Source organism: Puntigrus tetrazona, chromosome 7 (genome assembly GCF_018831695.1).
Source record: "Puntigrus tetrazona isolate hp1 chromosome 7, ASM1883169v1, whole genome shotgun sequence".
NCBI classification, from domain to species: domain Eukaryota; kingdom Metazoa; phylum Chordata; class Actinopteri; order Cypriniformes; family Cyprinidae; genus Puntigrus; species Puntigrus tetrazona.
Genome location: NC_056705.1, coordinates 2,576,655 through 2,599,779, shown reverse-complemented (window position 1 = coordinate 2,599,779; position 23,125 = coordinate 2,576,655). Strand labels below are relative to the sequence as shown.

The 23,125-nt window shown below is 39.6% G+C and overlaps 2 protein-coding genes across 3 annotated transcripts; both read right to left on the bottom strand.

Annotated features, from left to right (window-relative positions):
- Window positions 1-10,863: 10,863 nt before the first annotated feature.
- On the bottom strand, window positions 10,864-14,200 carry dmrt2a (doublesex and mab-3 related transcription factor 2a). Of its 2 annotated transcripts, none has more exons than XM_043245090.1 (4): window positions 12,975-13,285; window positions 12,641-12,743; window positions 12,435-12,499; window positions 10,864-12,221 (listed from the first exon to the last, which is right to left on the bottom strand). In XM_043245090.1, exons 1-4 carry the CDS (start codon window positions 13,132-13,134, stop codon window positions 11,140-11,142), a joined length of 1,410 nt encoding a protein of 469 aa, XP_043101025.1. In that variant the 5' UTR covers window positions 13,135-13,285; the 3' UTR covers window positions 10,864-11,139. The 2 variants fall into 2 exon arrangements, with proteins under 2 accessions (XP_043101025.1, XP_043101024.1); XM_043245089.1 differs by lacking the exon at window positions 12,435-12,499 and adding an exon at window positions 13,665-14,200 and having other exon boundaries at window positions 10,866-12,221; window positions 12,975-13,337.
- Window positions 14,201-17,922: 3,722 nt separating this feature from the next.
- Window positions 17,923-20,973, bottom strand: dmrt3a (doublesex and mab-3 related transcription factor 3a). Its single transcript, XM_043245091.1, has 2 exons — window positions 20,441-20,973; window positions 17,923-19,347 (listed from the first exon to the last, which is right to left on the bottom strand). The coding sequence occupies exons 1-2, from the start codon at window positions 20,820-20,822 to the stop codon at window positions 18,377-18,379; spliced, it is 1,353 nt and encodes a 450-aa protein (XP_043101026.1). The 5' UTR covers window positions 20,823-20,973; the 3' UTR covers window positions 17,923-18,376.
- Between the last annotated feature and the right edge of the window lie 2,152 nt (window positions 20,974-23,125).

Here is a 23,125-nt window from a genome sequence, read left to right as displayed (position 1 = left end):
GGTGAGGTAACTGATGTTGATGAGCTGAGATAGACTTCCTTTTCTGAAAATGATATCAAGTAAATCCAATAGCTTTGGCAAGACAGCTGAAGTCCTGATGAAAGCAGAGAATGTTCGAACAAGTCGTTGTGAACATGTCGCTGCGTCTGTCTTGCGTCACCAATAGCTCAACTGGGTCAAGTTTGTTACAAGCCAGCGCAGTCAAGCATGACACACCAGAACAGTATCCCTTTTTCCTTTTTCCTTTTTCAACATGTGGTGCTTTTTGAAGTCACACGGGCTATTATACGCACGTTGCTTTTCCCATCAGTTCGTCAATTTAAAACCAAATCGATGCTTTTGTCATTCTCTACGGTCCAGTATACATTCTGAGCTTCCTCCAAAATAATAGCCCATATTTTCTGCAGCGATATAAAAATGGTTGAATTGGACCATTAAAAGGTTAGCTTGGACTGTAAGAGCAGGCACTGAAGGTAAGGGCCTGGAAGTGAATACTTAGCAGTAATTGTAAAAAATGTGGATTGTCAAGCCTGAAAGGAGCCTATCAGTATGGCAGTGGGTGGGAGGGGTTAAAAGATTTTATTATTTCCTTTGAAAAATTGATTCCAATTTATAAGACTGCTCTCACAAAGGTGTCATATACAATTCCCCTTTCTCTCTTCCTACTAAATCTTTCAGGCAGAAGCTTTTAAAACTTCAAATGCACCAATATCCTCTTACACATGTCATGCTATAGCCCTATATAGACTTTCCCTGGTCACTCAGTGCCTGAGACACCAACGTGTTCGGTGGAAATGAGGATTTTCCACTGAGGAAGAAATAGTAAAAGACTACACTAGTGGTCTGGCTTTTCCATCACCTCTGCAGACATCAAGCATGGCTGACGGGGCGTCCGCTGAATGGAAGCCGTTTCCTAAATGTGACCGGCTCTGTTGTCATTCATTACGAACACAGGCATTAGCCCTCCGGTTCTGCTGGGTCACTGCCAAGCTACTGCATTTAGTGTGAAGATTCAAGAAATACATATCAGTGTTGGGGAGTAACTGCTTACATGCAACAGTGTTACCTAATCCATTACAGTTACTGAGAAGTTAAAAAGGTTGAACATTTCTGTAATTATGTGTCTGTTTTTGATGTGCGTAATGCCTACTGCCATTGACAGGCTGTTTGGCACTGCTATTTGATTTGACGCTTTTGATTGGTAATATTGTTTGAGTTTGCAGTGATAAAAAATTACATGAATCCATACTGTGACTGAAAGCTCATAACTTGTCTGAGAATAAAACAGTAATAAAATAGTAATAACTGTTAGAAATTAAGAAACGTAATTTTCTAAAGATTACTTCAATAAATAAATAAATAAATACAGAAAAAGACTTCTCTGAGTAATAAAAATATATATTTTACTTTTAAGTAAAATTTAAGTAAAATATTTATTCATTAAAATAGTATTTATTTTTGAATACATATTTTATTTTATTTTAATGGTATTTAGAAAAAAATGTCCATGTCCTTTCAGACCTGAATTTTTCAAAACAGGATACTTAGAAGAATGTCCAATACGCTCTTAAACGTTTTCTACTGTATTGCATCTTTGTACCTTAAAGGTTCACATTTGTACCTTTTCTACCTACTACTTTTACAAAATTTATCTTATTGTGTTTAACGCTAAAGCGTACAGGTGATATGAGGGTTTTTTATGTGTGTGTAAACAATCACTTGAAGGTGATGCCTCTTAGTTTCACAGAAAGGGCCGGCCTTTATGAGGAGCATTAGTGAAATGTATGTGGTGAAGTACCTTTTTCCACGTGATGAGTGACAGACCGAAGCTGGCACTTGGCCATCGCTGTCTCTTATTCATAGCCATGCTCTCATCAAACAGAGTGATCCGCCCCATTTCCTTTACGAATCAACAGCACTTAAACCTGTGAATTAGTTTGCTGGATGTTTCTATTATAAGCAGGACTAGATGTGACAGATTGTTTACTGCCATTGGCAAAGAGAGCTCATTTGAATCCAATTAGTTTGTGTAGATTTAAAGCTGGAACACACCCTTTATTTTCCTAATCACTGTCATGACTCAAGTGACAGCAAAATTGCAACAGAGCAAACAGAAGAGATGTATTGTGCATGGGTTGATACAATTTCCTAACGTGACGCTATCATAAAGTGCGGTAATTATAACGGCAAACATATATGTGCTGTTTAAGCATATAACCTGTGGGTGTGGGACTAATAAGGATGGTTTTGAACGTTGCCTCATGGGGTCATATTTGGTGCAGCGGGTATAAATCTTTCACTCTGTTACTGTAATGTGTGCAGGAAGTCTTACATTTGGCTGCCGCTAGCAGCTGAGCTCCACATGTTAGACCCCATATGCCTTTCAGAGGGCCTCTTAATAGATTTCTGAAGGGGAAAATACTTTACAATATTCTTGATTAGGTTATTATCATTTTTGAACCAAACATTCACTGTTAAGGGCGCATCTGTATTCCTGTAAATCGGTAATGGTAACGTCCTAACATATGATCTTGCAGTAGTTCGGCAAAGGGAGCTGCGCACAGTTCATTTTTACAGGGGTGATATAATTTTTCCCTCTAAGAAAACATGAGGGTTTTTCTCATAGATTTCACCAGAACGCCTTTGATCAAGTGATAGCCATGCTTAAAAGCTGTTTTGCAGGTGACAGTATTTTAAGACTGTTTTCTATAATGAGCTGTAAGACATAAATCATTTGCTACCACACATTCAAACCAATCTTAAAGTGACAGCACCAAGAAATGTAGACGTCCCTGTGTGATTGATCATATTTTGTATCAGTCTCTAGAAACCCTTAATGTGAGAGATAAACGATTTTCTGGAAATATAGAGCATGCACAGACATTCGAAAAATTCCCAGCACTTTAGTAACTTAAAACTTGTTTTTGTTAAAAAATAAATTATTATACATTATATATATAATTAATTGGGATTAAATGCATCTAAAATACAAAGTGTTTTTAAACATAATTTATGTTTAATATATAGATGTATATTTATTAAGTATATAAATACATACACATGCATGCATATATTTAAGAAAAATGTTATGCTTATATATTATATATATTTATATATAATATAAATTACATGAATGTAAATGTATACATGCAAATATTTTATAAATTTACTGTACAAAAATATGATTATGATGTAAATGTGCATGATGTGTTGTATTTCTAGGGTCAGAATACTTTCACAGCAACAGAACAGCTATTACCTCAGTCCTACACATCAAAGTAAGGGTGTTTCTAGAAACAGGTTTGAGGAGATATATCTGATGACTTCAGTGTCCAAACTGACATGAGGTGCATCACCCCTCGGTCTCTCAGGTTCCCGCTCAAGTCTTTCATGTTGCTTTGTAAAAGACAACACATCTTGTGAAATTTAAAGGAGGAGTCAGGTGTGCGTTTTTACTGTTGTGCTTCAGAAACCAAGACATAAAACTTTGAAGAAATGCTAACTTACTATTTTGGCAGTAAAATGCATAAAATGTGTTGTTGTAAATCATAAATGGGTTTTGGCAAAGTCAGATTGATTGAAATATGATTGTAATACAATAACACACACACACACACACACACACACAGAGGAGCCCATCTCAGGTAACGCACAGTAAAGTCCAGATGATGGTGTGTGTGTGGAGGGGGTTGGGGGGGCAGGGGCTGGCAGAGGAAATGCCACCTGGATAGAGAGGGAAACATGATATGTTCACAGCTCTTCCTCATTGTCAGATATGGTATGGATCAGTTTAGTAACAGGCTCCTCTGTGTAGTCTTTCCCTGTAAGACAGGTCTGAGTCTTAAATCTAAATATCTGTGATGTGACAGCTCATCACACCTAACTTCTCGGCTATGTGGAGGCCTTCAGTGAGAGAATTAGACACAGCACACAAATCAAGATATTTACTGTTTCTATTTATTCTCAAAAGAAACAGGTGGACCCAAAGGAATTTCATTTGATGGTACGATGCAGGTTGTCATGATTTTAGTATAGGGACCGATTCTCATTCTTAGAATCATATTATTACATATGGGCCGTTTATTAGGACTTCTTCATTCATCAATGCATTCTGGAAAAGGTGTCCACGACAATATTAAGTTCAAAGTTCAAATTGCTGTACGAACAATAGAGCAATTAAGAGAATAAAACATAACATAGCTCCTAAAATAAAGACAGTAGCTACGGTAATTTATTTATTAAGCAGCACAACTGTATTGTATAACTTTAATCACATAAAATACGCACCTTTGAAAGCATAACCTCCGAAAGGTTTAAATGGTTTTGAACACGTGGATTAAAAAAGACACAGTTAATTCAGTCGTTTACAAATGTGTTTACCTCTCTAGACCTGAGCAGATATTCCCTGTTTCACTTTCCTATATAATAGGATCCCAAACCACATTAGCGATAATGAGTTATTCAAATCGATTCAAATCAGCTATTGTAGTGGTCAGCTCATGCTGATTGTGGCCAAAAACTGAAAAAGTGGTATAGTGGTCAGTCTGCGCCTGTTGTGTCAAATCAAATAGCCTGCAGATGTTTGGATCATCGCGAGATCCCCTGCTGGCTGGTATTTAGACATCACGTCCCTAATGTTCAGAGCGCATCAAAGGTATGAACCAGTTTTATTGCACAACGCCGTGCAGGAAACAATCTGTGTTTACATGGCAACACAGAGATTAGCACACAATTGTTGGCTAAATAGAGTCTAAGTGTCAGAGTAGCAACGACTCAGTCTTTACCCTCCAGCAAGGTTAAGTTTGTGGTGTGCGTCCAAACAAGTTTCTTTGCACGTCAAATCCACTTTAATGACTTTCCAAATGTGATCGTGACTCCTTTGAATAGCGCGTTGCATTATAAGCAGCGTTACATAAAAGAAGTCATTCAACGACTTTCTTGTAAAAAAACGCTTCTGTCACTCCTCCGTTGGATATCCGCCATTATGGCAACAACTAGCTACCGTCTTGCCAGGCTAGCACGCTACCCACACTGACGCTGCTGTGTAAAAGTGCTAGCGTGGCCAGCATTGGCTATCGAGTTTAACAGGCTCCTATTGTTTGAAGTGAAAGTGAGTGATGTTTTTTAAGATTGCAGAAAAGAGAATAATGAAACCTGCTAACAAAGTGCAATAAAATAAAATAATTGTTAAGACTTTAGCATAGGGGCTAGTCTTCTCTAATAAATGGTAGCTTTTTAGCAGGCATATTATTAAGACATTTATTGTGTTGGTAACACTTTATTTTAATATTACACCTATTAGTTGCTTATTAGCACGCATGTTACGAGAATATTAGCCATTTATTAGTGCTAATTAAGCTTTAGTGGTTTATTCTACATCCCTAATCCTACCCAATACCTAAACTTAATAACTACCTTACTAACAATTAATAAGCAGCAAATAAAACATTTATTGAGGGAAAAGTGGTAGTTGACTGTTAACAAGTGTTACCTATTCTAAAGTGTTACCACTGTTTAGTGCTTATAAAACTCATATTTTGCATAACCATATTCTTATACTTGGCCAATACTTAATGAATACGATGACTAAGAAGGGAATTATTTTATAATTTGTAATTAATAGTTTGATATTTCGACACTACAATAGAGTGTGACCAAATCATTTGTATATTTTATATTGTTTGTGTAACAGATGAGCTTGACAAATAATTGATTGTGATGTGGATGTGCATGATTTGTTGTATTTCTGAGATCATAGCATCTAAAATAAAATAATACAAAGAAATAAAATAATTATTTCATTAATTCATTATAATATTAGTTACACTGACGAAAGTATAATTATGATGTGTATGTGCATGATTTGTTCTTTTTATTTGGTCATTGCAATCTAATGTAAGTAAATTGAATGTAATTTATTGAATCATTAAATAAATTTAAAGTAAACGAAAAGATGACCTAAAATGAAACATATCTTTACGGTGTGAAGGCAGCCTTAGAAATGTTTCCACCCCCCTATTTCACCACTCATTGCCCCTGAACAATAACCGCCCCAGAAGAAACCCAAACACAATCCCCTGTGTACATTCCTCCCTCAGAGCCTCTTCACGTTCTCATCAGGGGATCGTGTGTTTGCTTCTTACCCACTCTTAACCTGACATGTAATCTGTTCCCCTTTGCTTGACTTTGTTGGGCTGCTTGAGATCTCTCTCCCAGCAGGCAGCACCCCAAGAGTGCTCAGAGAGGAGGAATCAGAGAGCCACGGCCAGGGCAGATGTCAAGTATCCTCAGGGGCCGGCCTCTTAACCCCAAGCTGAGGGCTTGCGGACAGAGTTGGGAAGCCAGCAGCGTGCACTCTGGGAAAACAGAGCTGTGTTTTGTCATTGGACTCCAATAATGGGTGATAACTTCTTCAGCAAAACTACCGCATGAGAGCCCCCGTGGGACCTGAGCCCCCTCTGTTAATGACTTCTTAATGTTTCCTCACTGAATGCATCACATGTGCTTGAGAAAAATAAATGACCCTAAATATATTTCATGGTAATTAAAAGGATTATCCATTGATGTAACTGAATATATTTAGGATCGGAGAGGTCAAAATCTGCCATTTAAAATCACAACTTTGAATGAATCTGCCCTTTTTTTTGTTTTTAAAGGTTTCTTATGCAGATCAAGCTTGTATTTATCAAATGAAATGCAGTAAACAGTAATAAAATGATTTGCTGCGCAAGAAAAATCCTTACTCTGACTTTTGATCAATTTAATACATCCATGCTGAATAAAAGTATAGATATATATATATATATATATATATAAGTCTCAATGTCTACAATGGTTACAGCCAAGCAATTATCTTCAACAAATCAGCAAAACGAGCCCTTGCCACCCAAACAGGTCAAATTTTCGATTACGTTGTCGTCTGTGGTTTTGTCGATGGCATCTTTGCTTGGCTCCCTTGCTAGGACACTGTAAATGAGCCTAAGCGAAGATCTTCGAAAATGACTTTTGCAGTAAAATCTGATGCCTCTCTCCAAGGATTTCCATACGATTTCCATGTTCCTTTCAGAAAAGCAAATTAAGACCATGCATTGCTGGATACAGAAGATAGTTTGCTGCTCCTGTGCATACAAAACACTCACGCTAAAATCACACAAAAAGTCTCTCAACAATAACAGTCGAATAAGCGATACAAAAACATGCCATAGACATACGTGCCAAGGCCAACCAGAGCAGATCAAGACGAAATGTTGTTACAGGCCGCGCTTCACAAACATTTGGATTTACAAGCATTTGCATCGAACTTGAGGCGATTTGCTTATCTACTTGAATGTCTTGGAAATGTTGCGAACAAAGTACAACGAAAAACGAGAGCTTAAATGCAGGAGCACAGCCAGGAGGTCAGGACTGTACTATTGTTTGGATCCATGTAAATAATCCCTTTAAATAAATACCACAAGCGCAACACGGCTTGGCTTCGATATGAACTTCTGAAAGTGATATTCCTTGCTGCTTCACAATTCACACGCTCCACTTCTGCTCACTTCGGCTGATTACTTTATGAACCTGTCGTGAAAGGGGGGAGGTGAGACTTTCAGCGTGGTTTGTTTAGGGCCGACACTCTCGATATACTCAGCTGTCGCGTATTTATTGGAGAATACAGTGAGGGCTGTAAAACAAAGACCTTCGCACATGTGCTGAAACACTGACAGAGAGGGGTAAGTGAAAGCAAGGGGGGGAAAAAAAAAACATCCCCACAGGTGTTAATGATATAAACCTGCCTGACAAGCTTCCACCATGGAAACCTATAGAGGATGGTGGTAGTGTGCGAGTGTGTGTGAGCAGACACAACTTCGACTGCCCGCATTGACTTCATCAGCTGTCAGCTTAGCAAACATGGTAATTAAGAGCCGCAAATTTGACAAAAGCTTCTGTGCTACACATTTCTTATTATATTACAAGCTGCCTTGCAGGAATTCCACACGAAAGCTGCTGGTACTGAAATGAGGGTCGCAAAATTTGGATCCTGTCCTTTTTTCGTTCATGCATTGCTGAAAGCCAATGCAAAATTTGCAGCATGCCATTTGTTTTATACGTCAAAATAAACCCGCGGACCGGTGACTCGTCTTTGTTTGATCTGCGTGTTAAAAGTGCAGCGTCCTGCAGCGCGGCATCGGTCCGTGCGCTGGGGTGATAAAGTCAGCAGATTGAGAGAGAGAGAGGGAGATGGATTTGCTCTGAGCCTGGGGAGAGAGTTCAGGAGGGAAAAAAGAAGGTGTCATGGGAACAATGACATGGTCTGGCCAATTTGAGTTGTCCTCACTTACTCTGGACAGACAAATGTTTTGGGTGTAAACCGTGCAGCAATGCAAATGAACCAAAGTGCACTTTCGTTGCTTTATTAACACGGCGCAAAACATTTTTAATCATTGTTTTGCCTTGTTTTCCAGTAAAAATCATTTGTATAACAAGATAATTTTACTTATGAAGTTAAAGAGTCGCTTGCATTTTCTCCTTACACACTGTTAGATATCAACCCACAGATTTTTGTTCTGTTTTAAGCATAAAATGAACCGCGTTTGGTGAGTTTTTTTTCTTAAAGTACTTCCAAATTAAAGGGTGGTATAGTTTTTTTATAGAATTTAAAAACAAATGCTGATTAAGAATGTGATTTTTTATTTTATTTTTTTTTTTTACTGTAAATTGTGTTTTTCTGCATTTCTAGAATTCGTCTTGCTGTTATGTCTCTTATCAAAATCTGATTTTATCAGGTCAACTTCCAGCTCTGCCTACTAGCAAAGCCCACCTGAAGTGCATCAGCATGTAACGAGAGGAGTTTGTTTCTTCATCAAATTTAGCTTTGCATCACTTGCTCACCAACAGATCCTCTGCAGTGAATGGGTGCCGTCGGACAGACACGCAGCTTTTCACTTCACTTCACGTAGCCATACTGATTACTTGTGGATTGATTTTTTTTATTCTGACGGCACCCATGAACTGCAGAGGATTCATTGAAGAGCAAGCGATGTGATGCTAACTATCACCAAATCTGTTCTGATGAAGAAACAAATTGATCCACGCGTCGGATGGCCTCAAGGGAGTAAAGTTTCAGCAAATGCTTAATTGTGTGTGAACTGTTTCTTTAAGGAAATGTAAATGTTAAACCGCAGGTTAAACCCAGCCAATGTTAACATAGTCCGACCGGCCTTCCTCATGTGCTACAGTAGCAACAGTGTTTAAACAGACATGTTAACTTGGCCTGACATAAGGGCCTAGTAAATGTAACTAAACAAACATGCTGGCAATGCAAGTGACGGCACTTTGCTAATGTGCTAAATCCGACACTATGGGAACAGGGCTCATCAGTCTTGATGACATCTGCAGATCCAGGGTCCTACTGCTACAGTTGTCTACGTACCCTCACTGACTTCACTGTATCGAACAAAAAAAATCTTATCCTCTGTTGCATAACTACTGACCCGTTTTCCACATCGCAAGGTATTTAAAGAAGCCGTTTACAGTAAACAAGTGAGGAGATAACAGGTAAAATGAGCACCGAGCAGCCCTCGATGTGGTCGTTTCTTATGATGTATTGTCTAAGCAGGATGTTTTCAGGGTTGTAGATCTAAATTCTTTCTAAAAAAGCAGAATTTGACTAACAGAACAGCTGCAGTCAATCTATAATTTCATGCTAGCCTCTCAGTCGTTTTAGGAGATATCGTGCAGAGGTCTTTCCTAAGAGACTATTCCCTGCTCCATTTGAAGCCAGAAATGATTCCATCTGAACCAATGAACTGTGCAACGAGCGTTTCAACCAAAACCTCTTTTAGTTTTACATCTTTCACATTTCCTATTTCAATTTTGCGATTAATGTATGTGTAGTTATTTCACTTTATTAGTCGCACTACAATTTCTCATAGGAGAACGAAATCGGACACAAGGCTTAACGTAGCAAACGATTGTTTGTGTACTTCATTTTTTTCCTTTTTTTTGTACTCTCTGAATCTGCGTCTTCATACGATTGCTGCATTTACATACGGCCCAGCATAATCTGACATCAGCTAAAGTTAAATGTTTAAAAAAATGAATTGTAAAAGGTATTTTACAATTTATGGACCTCTCATGTTTCCATCGACGACATCTGTGATACATGTAGACATAACTAATGTCTTCAGCAGGTGCTTCATATTTGCACATAAAATGGAATAAGTATAAACAGAATCATTCGTCTATTTTTTTTTTCACAGTTGCTTTATAAACTTATTAGCCAATGCATATTTTTACTTCTATAAAAATGTACACAAGACATTCCTCATCATTCCTATCTAGATCTGAACATTGAATTAGAATCACATTTATATATTTTCAGTATTTGCAAATATTTACATTGACTCTAGAATGTATTAACAACAAAAAGTGTTGCAAAAGCCTCAATCCAGCCAGGGGCCAGCTGCTAAAATGCTTAGATAAGTCTTAGAAGTTAGTCATCTGATTTGTTTCTTAAAGACGGGTTGTAACTTGAAAAAAAAAAAAAAGTTTCAGTAAAAATTATCTAATTTAAATCTAAAAAGTAAGACCTTGGCTAATTGCTAGTTGGTCACACTACAAACACAAATTACATAATAACTGCAGGAACTAAATAAATTAAAAGCAGCAAGCAGCAGTTTTTTGTTAAAACATACCAAAGTCATTATAATCGTTCTATAGTATTTACAAAAAATATTTGTATTCATATTGTTCTATTATAATGTTGTAAGTACATGTAAAATAAAATTTCCAAATATGTGTTCTACCGTAAGAGAATATTATTGATCATGACTAAAATCCTACTTTAATATAAACACAATTACTTTGTGAAAATAATATCACAATTCCATGATATAGGAACATTTTTTCATTTTATTGACACTTTTAAAGTAGCAAAATTAACATTCACATTTAAATACTCTACACATTATGATGTATTTTAATGTACAACATGCATGTCTGAAACGGTATGTACATTTTTATACAAAAAAAAAAAAATCAAATATATGTATGCGTGTGTGAATAAATATACAGTGAGTACAAAATAGGCAAGTACTTTTAGTCATTTTGCAGGATTTTTTGTTGTCGTTTCTTTTTTTTTTCTCACGGGAAGCCTTACTGGGATGTCCGATTTAAAGAAAGTGCGGGTCTTTTTAATATGGCCTCCACTGAGAACGACAGAGACTCTCCTGCGGTGACCTTAGTGCTCCTCGGCTTTGCTACAAGGTCCTTTCCCGCTCTTTCTGAGCTTTTGAGCGCCCCCGCGTCTTTGGCAGTACCCTCCCTGAACTTTTTCGCCGCTTCCTCCAGCAGCTCCTTACAGTACGGCCCGCTCATCTCTGGATTCTTGTCATTGAGAGTCTGCTGTATGAGAGAATGGAAGGAGTTGAGCTTCATGGACAGCGTGTGCTTGGCAGTGTCTTTGCTCATGCTGCTGATCACGTGATCGTGGCTCCCCGCGTGCGGCGGGAAAGCTTGTCCGTACGCCCTCTTAGGAGGCGAGAAGGCTGAACGGGCGTTTCCGCTTTGGCCGAGTCCTGTCTGAGCCTCTCTGGGCCCCGGCTGGAGGTCGCACGGCTCTGGAGCCACTCGAGAGCCCTCGAGCCTGGAAGCGGCCGGCTCCTGCTCGGGCGGGTGGCTCTCGGTGGAGGTCATCATCTTGGGATCCCAAACAGCTCCGGGTTTCAAGTTCTGGACTGCAGTGGCGTTCAGGAGGCACTGCTGGTATAAGAGGGCATCGCTGATACCGCTGCTTCCTCGCGGCCACATCACGAAGCGCGGAGAGAGCGGGTATTGGCGGTAGGTGGTCGCGACGCTCACGTTGGAGGAGATGAGCTCCACGTTAGCCGTCGTCCCACCTGTGGCAGCATACTGCATGGAGAGATCCAGACAGCCCGGAAGAAAACCACAGAGATCTTTGGGAGAAGGTTCGACCGAGGAAGAGGCCGAGGAGGATGAGAAGGCCGTCTTGTAGGAGTTAAACTCAGCGGCATGGACCATACTGCCAGGGAGGTAGAGCGAGGCAGAGCTGGGCTGGCTGGACTCGAGAAGCTCTCGTTCTTTATACTCTCGTTCCAGCATGATGGTCTCCAGCTCTTTGTCGGCAAAGGCTCGTCTCTTCCTCATGCGGTCGCTCAGAGGAGGGGGCAGAGCGGGACTGGCACCCAGAAACGGGTCATTCTGCACTGGACGATATCCTGCCAAAGATGAGTTCGGTTTTATTTACACTTAACATCAAACAAGATTTCTCTGTTAAGAATTTCTAAATTCAACTGAAACCACTTTTAGTATGCACATTAATGTGTTTTGTTGTTTTTTTTTTACATTTTGAGCATCAGTAATATTATGCACAATTTTATTATTATGTATAATGAGAAGCTAAACATGTGCTGCATTTGAGAGAAGCTTACGCCATGAAAATATCCAGAGAGGAACCAAGTGAATTAATATGAAAGATACAGAAGTCCAAGAAAGGCTGAGAGAAGAGGAAAAAAAGAGGGGTGAAATTTTTAAAAAGGAGGAAAGGGGTCAGAAAGATCAACCATCAGCTTTTATTAAGAAGCAAGGAAGAGATCTCAATGTACGCGTGCGAGTTGTTGAATTGTTTTAAACCCACCTTCTAAGATACTTTTCGCCAGCATGGTCGATGGGCGGATGTGTCGCTGATATATACTTCGTCTTTCCACCGGTATCTGCTTCCCGGATATTCCCTTTTTGTCCTAAAATAGAATTATACAGAATTGTAAGCCATTTCGCTCTATATGATAGCTTTCTGAATTAGTTTATTATCATTTTATTCCCCGTTGCAACACAGTGATGTCCTGAGCTGACATTCAGAAGCGTCAGCCTTGCCCCCCATTTTGTTTCACTTGCTCAAGGTTTTAGGCTTACATTTGTTCTCCTCGGTTACCGATAACACTAAACGGTCGTTATAATTTCCGTGCTCTCACCTCGGTCGCTTGCTGTCTCCGCAGTGCCACTTGAGCAGCCATTACGCGCTGTCTCTCCACCACCAGCAGGCAGTTCGCGCACTGGCAGTCTCTCCACCGGCAGAATCTCTTGTGCCCCTTCAGACACGACACCACGCCGTGGTTCCTGCAGCGGGCGCATTTCGGAGTGCGGCTCAGTTTGCGCTGGTCCCCAGAGCCGAGGTTTAAGCGGCTGGCTTTCTCGTCGTCCTTGGTGCCCGCGTCGTCCTCCCCGGTGCCGCTGAACACCGCCTGATCGTCGCTCTCCGTCTCCAGGCCCTCGACGTCGATTTCAAACTCAGTGCTCGAGAGATCCGTCATTTTCAGGACGCGTATAAATAGATGCTGTCCAGAAGAAAAAAAAAAGACTAATTACTATATTATTTTAGGACATCAATTTAATTTAACCTGTCAATTATTTATTGCCATTTCTACTTGAGGTTTCAAAGAGCCAAAATAAATATGCACCAAAAATAAGATTCAAAACATTTCATGAATTTAGCACAGCAGCTTGTAACTTGTACTGAACTTAAAAAAAAAAAAAAAAAATAATAATAATAATAATAATAATAATAATTAAAGCACCAATTAAACCTACGTTCTGACTTATTTACATTATATATTTTTTTCTATATTTTTTAGTGGCATTCAGATTTTTTTAGAGACACTTACCTAAACAATGTAGACCAAAACAGGATGAGTGGATATCCAAGAATCAATATAAGACTAGAACCCAGAGCTGCTCCCGGGGAAATCAGGCCACCTTCACATAAACATCAGTGAGCGACATTTACTCTACCTGATCTGTCACTGCGACGTGATGAGAGCCTCTCTCAGCCTTTCAACTCTAAGATCCGCGCAGCAGATCCGTCACAGCCAATGGGGAAGCTCCGCTTACAGCGAGCCAATCAGGAGACGGCGTGAGACAGCATGTCCCGATTGGCTCGATGGGAACGGAGCCTCCTGGTTGGCTGAAACTGGAATCACTCTCTGAACGAAGTTCTTAATGGGATGAAGTTACAAATAAAACATTCCTAGGAAACTATCAATTAATCACGGAAGACAATGGGGGGTTCAGCTGTTTAATACCTCTAGTTTCAAATCCCCATGTCTCGGCTCATACATAAAGGCTTTTATTTATTGCAGTGGGCTATGTAAAATTATTTTTCAAGCTTATACCCGGCACTTCATTGTTAAACAGCAAACAATAACAATAATAATAATAATAATAATAATAATAATAATAATAATAATAAAAGAGAAAAAGTCACACTTTGGAGGTTACTTAATAAACGCCTTTCGCATTTTGTATTTATTATGCTTTTGACAAGGGTCAAATTACCCTTGTTTGGTCAACAAAATGATGATGTTTAATTTCACAGCAAAAGCGTTTTTGCAAGTTACGTTGTAATATTTCGTTAATGTGCTCGCAGTGGCTAAAGTAACCACTAATTGACAATATTCAAATTACAGCTGGTGAATGCAAAACCGGCGATGGATTTTCATTTTTATTCAAATGCGCCTAACAGCGTCGCTATACAGGTGTTTTTTGTTTATGTTTGTTTTGTTTAAGGTATAAATATTATATCAATATTAGCCCATTACGATCTGGACGAGCATTACAGTCTTTACTCTCGAAAAGCGTCACACGTCTTCAAGCGCTTCAACGTCCATGTCAAAGCGCTCATCTTGTTAATTAAGACATTTGCCTGTATTTTGGCTACACTGCAACACGCTAGGTTATAATTATTTACACGAAGATCGCACTTCTGAGAAAGCAATTTGTAATTTAATGATAAGAAGCGGTCGTCTGACAAATTAGTTTGGCTGTTAGCAAGACACTAGATCTCTTGTTACACCAATTAATATCTTTCCGAGATGTTGTTGACAATGCACGACACGTCGGGGACGCATTTACACACGGCTTTCAGCTCCAGATAGAGCGTGATATGACAGTTGACACAACAAGCCATACTTAAAAAACATCGACTAAGCATGCGGGAAGGCTACACACAACACTATTCTCTTTGTCCCGATCGACCTAGCATGTGTGATGTTTCTGAAAACAAAGTAAAATCAACTGACACTGAAGAATGTCACAGCTACTGTTCGTGATGGGCTTGCAGCACATGCGGGACGTGGGAGAGAGAGTGTAGGCTAAAGCTTGCTTGGTTTGAATAAACAACAAATATGTGGTTGGCGTTTGCGCACGGTTTCAGGCTTTGTAATCCAGAGCGGCATTTTGTCCGCAATCGTCCTTCTCAATTTGAAGGTTATTAGGTCTGTAAACTATTTTGTCGATTATATATATATTTTAATTTAACAGGCCTGTGGCCTTTTAACACATATATTGTATAAAAAAAACCTTAAATAATAATATTCATAATAATAAAGGGCTATTGAATGATCGGAGACTAGCCTATCGTTTTTATTTAATTTAATATATATATATATATATATATTTTATTTATGTATGCACCCATGTATGTTTTGGGGGGGAAAGGTTTTATTATTGCGTCTGCTGAATAGCACCCGGGTCTAATAAAACGCATAGGACAAGCCATCAGTTTCTTTTTCATTCGTAAAAAAAATAAATATGGGGCCAGAATATGATCGATACACTTCATGACCTTTTTCGTCTATAGTCTAGATATTTTTATGGGCGTATATAGCTTATTAAAAACAATAGGTTAATATAGTCTACTTGATATTATAACCAAATGTAAAGTAAAATAAAATAACCCAAAAAAAATAAAAATAAAAATAGAAATCGCTCGTACTAGTTTATTTCGGGAAAATGATCCCTTTGGATTTGTCAAGGCGTTTTTCTTGAGGTAAACAGGATGGTATTTACGGGGTGATTTGGGTTAATTGTCTGCCTGCTCTTGCTCATCTCTGTTACTCACATGTGGTGAAGATGTTTGCCGTGCAGGTGCAGCTTTGCCACTCGCCCTTCTTCCCTCTTAATTTATTAGCAAGGTTACGGCCAGCAAACCCAACGGCTACCCAGGGTGCAGTTTCCCCACGTGGAATGCTTTGATCTTCTCTTTTCCCCTTTTCTAAACACGCATGACAATGCCAAACGGCGAAAATAAAAAAATAAATAAAAAAGTCTTTATCGTTTAGAAATCCCCACGCGTGAAGATTTATAGAATACCCTATCGTTTTAATCTTTAACTTCCCCGCGCCTGAGTGCTGACTAGCTCGCGTCGAGAGGCAAGATCCATATCCGTGTATATTAGCAGCCTGCATTGTTCGGGAGTCGGGTTATTCAATAGTTTACTTAATAGCTAGGCCCGTCGTGGTCAAAACGCCCTCGAGGATATTTATTTGAGAAAGGCCCTCTGGTTTGGTTCGGGGTGTGTCGCGCGTCACCGGCTGCAGTGTAACCCGAGCGGTGTGTAGACTAGAGATTTGGGAGATCGCTGCATTCCCTGTTATGTTAATTAGCATTTGAAGACGCTTGACGGATCGGCAACACGTGCAGCCTGCTGAACGCCTAACCACTCGTCATTTGTCTGTCCGGCTGATGCGCGCGAGGACGCGGGGCCTTGTTGACTTAGAGGCACGGATTCAAATGCCGGCATCAAAAGCCGTCGCTCGGTTAAGTCAACAGATGTGTTAAATAGAACTGCAACACCTGCAAAGTCAGCGACCGCTGGTTTAGCATCGCGTTGTGCGTTTATAAACACTACGAAACCCGAACAGAGCGTCTTAAATAAGCAGCAAGTCACAACAGAACGCCATTTAGTTACGTATTGTCGTGTAGGCTAACAACGATGTTTTGTTTAACATTTGCATAATTAACATATAACCTGTGTCGAATTGTAGATAGCAGATAGCCAATTATAACAAATGCAAGGAAGCCGTGTCTTCTTTTGGGCAAGGTATATCACAAGGTGACAGTACTGAGTCATTGTTGATGTTTTTATAGCGAGGCGCACGGAACCCATTTACTTCAGGCAGCAGAAGGGCAAAAATACCTATATTCCAATGGTTAATAATACTTATAATAATTATAATAATACTGTGGAATAATATCTATCTATTTTAGAATAGATAGCAATTAAATCAAAATAATTAAAATATACAAATTATATATATATATATATATATATATATATATATATATATATATATATATATATATATAATTTTTATATTTTTTATTTATTATAATATTTTTATTTATTATATTTTATATATAATTATCATCGCCTCGCTTTTACGCAATAAAATAATAATTAAAATAATAATAATAATAATAAAAAAAAAATATATATATATATATATATATATATATATATATATATATATATTTCATTATTATTATTTTAATTATTATTATTTTATTGCGTATTATAAAATGCAAACTAAACTAAACTAAACTAAACATTGTTTAGATCGGCCTTAGATTTATGAGTGCGGGTTACGTTTCCACGAATAACTTCTCATTTCTATTGAAAGTTTCGCTATTGTTGAGAATGTCCACTAGATGGCGCAGTTAGCTCATTTTTCATAATTTCACTGATAAACGCTTAACTCTGATTCATTTGAAAGTCTTTTTTTCCAAACAGAAAAACAGGCGTACATTGCTTTCATTTTATAATCACGCTTTTCATATTTACGTTTAATAGTTGAAATCATCCGATAATTAACAGCAAATGTTATTTTATTATGAACGATAAACAAGATAGAACAATGAAACGAATATTTTGTATTGCTAGTGGTAGATTACTACATAAAATATATTAAGATATAGCCTGCAGTGCAGCGGTACTTTCTGCATGAATGTTACTTGCATGAGAACTGAATTTGTGGGGGATTATATGAGTATTATTATTATAAAGAGTTGCTATTTAATATTTTCGAAGGCAACTTATATTTTAAGACAGTTTTATAATTCTTTGTTTTATTTTAAAGAGTTAGTTTCATTTTGCAGATATCTGATACGTATAAGTATTCGACTGAGGCAAACACAGTGACAATAACAGTACATAGAAGGTTTATTTGCCATACTTTTACATGCAGGACTGCTGGAATATTTCTACATTAAACTGTTATCAACGGTACATTTCATGCAAAGTGGAAATAGAGATCAGTGTTCTCCAATATATTAAGTTATTCAGACTTTTTGGTCAAATAATAGTACCATAATGATTTCCACCCCAAAATTAAAGCTAACGTTATTCCACACATGATTAAGTTGGCACAACAACCTCAGATCTGTTAGAAACACAATACCTCAACTAATGCACCGTATATCTTTTCAATGCGCTCCTAGATGAGCAGTGTCATTTTTTCGTATCATTTCAAGAAGCCGTTCGAAACATATTTCAGTGCTTTTTTTTTTTTTCATCCACCTATTAAAACTGCCCGAGGAGTTAGGAGGAAGTGTTCAGGATCCTGGAGTCCGAGGAGTCAGATCTTTCATCGTACTCCTCGTCCGCAGCAAACATGCTCTGTTTGGCAATGACAGGACAGCTGTCCTCCTGGATGCTGATTCGATGCTCCTCCGTGGGCCTGCTGGTGAGGAGCGGCGAGCTGCGGATCACTCCGGCTGAGGGGCCTGAGAACGGAGGGACGTACTGCGAGCGCAGCTGATACTGCTGCTGTAAAGTCATGGTATTCCACAGAGTCACGTCGTTGTGCACGAAGGGCCCGGCTTGGCCACGGCTCAATGAATTTCTCAGCATGAGAGGGTATCGAGGCGGCTGGGGGAAGCCGTGCTGGAGCGGCATGCCAAGAGGGCCCGGTACAACTCCAGCAGAAGGCTCTGAGGAGAAGCGCAGGGAATCGGGAACGCGGAAGGCCGAACCGACCGACCACTTGGAAGACGAGACCGGGTACGAACTGAGCGGGTGCTCAAAGAGATGGCCGTTTGAGGGGAGGACCAGAGCATCCGAGTTCTCGGACAGAACCTTTTCTGGTTTCATCGTAGAACGGCTGGAGAGCAGGATCTCGATGGCTCCGACCAGGTCCCCGCCGCAGCCTTTCAGGATGAGCTCCAGGACTGCGGGTTTGTGGGCTGGGAAGATCTTTTTCAGGACCTCCAGTGGAGGTCGGTTGGCCCTCAGACTGAAAGGGAGAGATACTGAGCCTGAGAGGCCTTCGATGAGGATGTTGGGCTCAGGAGAGTATTTGGGGTTGTCGGCTTTGGGTTCAGGGTCGGCGCCGGATTTAGACGGGCCAAAGCGGGACTCCTCAACCTGGGGAGTTGGGTCTGAGGTGTCAGGGGTGCAACACAGGTTAGGTTTGGACTCCTCTGGGGAGCTGACCGCTTCTGGTTCTCTGTCACTGGCACTACCGCCGTTCTCCCCACCAGACTGCTCACCAGACAGGTCCTCATTTAGGTCTGGAAAACACACACAAGCAAAGGGCTTGTGAGCATTATGTACTGTATAATCAAAAATGGCAATGCAGTGATGCTGCAGCAACATTAAAACGATATACAGTCAACATAATTAGAAAACTGTCAATCTAACTAACGTTCAGTTAAATCTTCGAAGGCCTGACATTCAAAAAAAAGGGCTTAACTATACATTAAACACATTGAAGTACAGCTAACCTGCTATATTCAAACACTGTCCGATTCTGCAGGCTAGAAGTGCAACATTCAGGTTATTGACCTGTCAGCACTGCTGTGATTTATAATAGGCGACTTTATTAGCTGTTCACATAAAAAGCTGACGCCACGGCACCGAAAAATCTTTCGTCGATTCCACTTAACTACAAGTTTGCGAACTGATTATTATGGGAACATTCACATTCATTGGGACTTTCTTTGCATTTCAGCTTGACCTTCCTCTGAAGTGACAGACAGGGCCTACCATATACCCGTGATGCGCACTGAGGATCACACACTACACGAAAACAATAAAAAGAATAATAATGTTTCAAAGATCCACGTTTATGACCGATGGTGGGCTTGCCCCACATATTTGTGTCATAATCATTCATGCTAATTAATTTGCAGTACGTTTAGGATGTAGGGGTGTAGCTATTTCTTTTCCTAATGTATCTAAATGTATTTTGTTTGCGATGGTTAAAATCTCAGCAACAACGCCATAATAATAAGAATAAAGGGTCTTGAACAAAATTAATAATTATTTATTATAAGTGTACTTTTGCCGGTTTAGGAAACGGGTTATTCTTTCAGGCAACTAAAACGCCCGCATTCTGCGTTATCGTGTCCTCTCGATCAGTGAGACTGTTGCTGAAACTACTGCAAAGATCATTTCGGTCAGATATTCGATATTTGAGATTTTTTTTTTGATGTCGTGGAGTTATTTTAAGAGTCAACTCAGTCGTACCGTTTCGTTTTTATAATTTATTTTGTACCAATAATACAAGCAATAGGATAATTCTAATTAAATCATCATAGCTCCTTTGAGAGAAACCTCCCACGCGTTCCTAAAACGAAGTTTAAAAGAGTACGGTGCGGTTACCTTGCTGTGTTTTCGGGGTGACCGTCTCGGAGCTCCAGCGCAGGTCCATGTCGCCCGGCCGCGTGTTCGAGCTCTGCTCCCCGCTCCCCACCGCGATGCCCGGCAGCGCTCTCAGAGACTCCGGGATCAAACTCTCCAAACTCTCGTTCGCCTGCTGCCTCCTCAGCGCCACCTGAGCCGCCATGACCCGCTGTCGCTCGATGATCAGAATGCATTTCTCGCAAGTGCAGTCCTTAAAACGGCAGTAACGCTTGTGCCCCTTCAGCCAGGAGAGCACCCCGTGGTTCCTGCAGCGGGCGCACTTGGGGGTCCTCTGGAGGGGCGCCCTCGGCTGGGACACCGGGCCCCCCATGTAGAGGTAGGGCGATCCGTAGCCATTCATTTCTCAGATCGTTTCCAGAGGCGCGAGCGCGTCGGATAAGATGCAGAGGAAGAGCGCTGTCAAGTGTAGTGAAGAGATCAAGCCCCTCCGCTACACTCGAGATGAAAGGTGTTGACTCTTTAAGACGAGGATCCACCTTTCGCCCCGCGATAAAGAAGTGCATCAGGCGATCTGACACGCACTAACGAGTGACTTCTATTTCTCACATCACGGTCACGAGCAATTTACATCCCCCTGACACTGGTTGGATGGAGGGAGGACGCCTCGCTTTTAGAATTACCGACACAAGCTTTCAAATTCATTTTTAAAAATTGACCAGCGCAAAAGTTAGTCTGGGAAATGCACCAACAGAACATTGCTGTCATTTATTATTATTATTATTATTATTATTATTTTACACATTTACAAGGACACTTAGCTATATCACAAACAAATATTTCGTTTAAAAAGCTAGTGTTTTCTAACTATAGCTTATACGTTATTTATTCAGCTTCATTCTCTAAATAAAATGTACTAATCGCGCGACCACGTGAAGGTAACTTAATAGGCGCACTTCACATTATTTTAAACTAATTCAATAGCCCACATCTTTTAACAGGTTCACATTAATACGCGCGCTGCGGAAAACGAAGAGGATCATAATAAAAATAACGCAATAATAATCTTTGGTTTCGACCGGTCGTTTGAATTCGGACTCGTTGCGATTTTTCAACGTCTTACGAGGCTTTCAGCGGCGCAGTCATTTCAAGAATCAACCGGGAATGCGGAGAAGAATTCACGCAACTGCTGTGCGCTTTTCATGAAAAGCCTGCAACCGCTTTGGTATTTAGTTTAACCTCACGCTGCGAATTCGAATTAAACACAGGCGACAATAATATGGTGGTTTGCATTTGAATGAGCTCTTAACTTATTCCCATGAAAAATGTTGAATAGTCCGACGTGCAGCAAGAGTTAATTGAGCAATATTATTTGGACTTGTACCAAATGAATTCCGGAAGGGTCAGATTGGGGGGGAGAAAAAATGAATCAAACGAACTGAGCGATGTCAACTGCATTAAACAAGTTTTTTTTGTGTGCGTACGGTAAATATACACAGACTTTAAATGCAATTTGGCGCGCGATGCAGGGCGTAAATCGCAGCGCGCCTTTCTTAAAATGATGCCCGTCGCTTTTAAAGTCCAGTGAAACTCAACACCGGGCACCCTCGAGTCCCGTTTCTGTTCCTAAATGGGTTTATTCAAGCACGTAATGGGATCCCGGCAGCACAACTTTGAGAACTGGGGGCCACGGTAAACTTCACCACATGAACTCGGTTTCCAGGGCTATTAAGCTTTTAATTGGAAAATAGCAGATGAAATTTCAAGGTGACGATAATGCCGCATGCAGCCTGTGTTTGTGGAGGGGAGCGGGTGGGAGGACAGCGCGAGCGCTAATACAATTATTTACGTTTCTCAACAACACTGCACAAAATGAATAGGCTACATAAAAAAAATCTATTTCCCTCTCTCTCTTTTTAAAAAAAAAAAAAAGAAGAAATCTACAAATCTGGTGTTGTTTAACTCAAAATATTCATATTTAAATATATGTGTTCATATTTATGTAATATTACATTAAATAATTTTTTGTTGTTGTTGTTGAAAGCGATTGGCAGCTATGTGCATACAGAATAAAGAGAAATTAAGATAAAAATAGAATAGCATAAACCTATAATCGTGAAAGGAGTACAATCCATTTGTGAATAACTTTTACAAGTTAAGAGCGTTTTTGATCAAATTGTTTGCCTTTAGTCTGATTCATGTTTAATGAGATAAGCATGAAATTCAAATCAACAAACCAACCAGCAAGGAAAGAAATATCTGGTTATTTTAAAGGTGATTAATTACAGTGTATGGTGAAGAAATGAATGAAGCCAAAGGCCTCATATATGATGATAAGATTATGGTATCTTCTTTCTGTCTACATGACAGTTTTACAGATTGAATCCGTTCTGAAGATATTTTAGTAAGTACTCCTGATTGGACCATTTCTGACAGACATGGAAGAGAATAGAGAAGGAAAGAGTAATAAAGTTATAACGCTAAATTAAAATAAAATACTTTCATTTGTGATGGTGAAAGCTAAACCACTGCCAGCAGCACTATACTTCATCTATGTGGAGCCCAAAAGCTGTTTTATACTGAAGAACAGAATAAAGTAAATGTCCAAGATCCAAGAAACCATAACACAGTCAACTATTCAGTGTGGGAGCTTCTTGTACTCCATGATGATTTACATTACATTAATTTAGCAGATTTACAAATGAG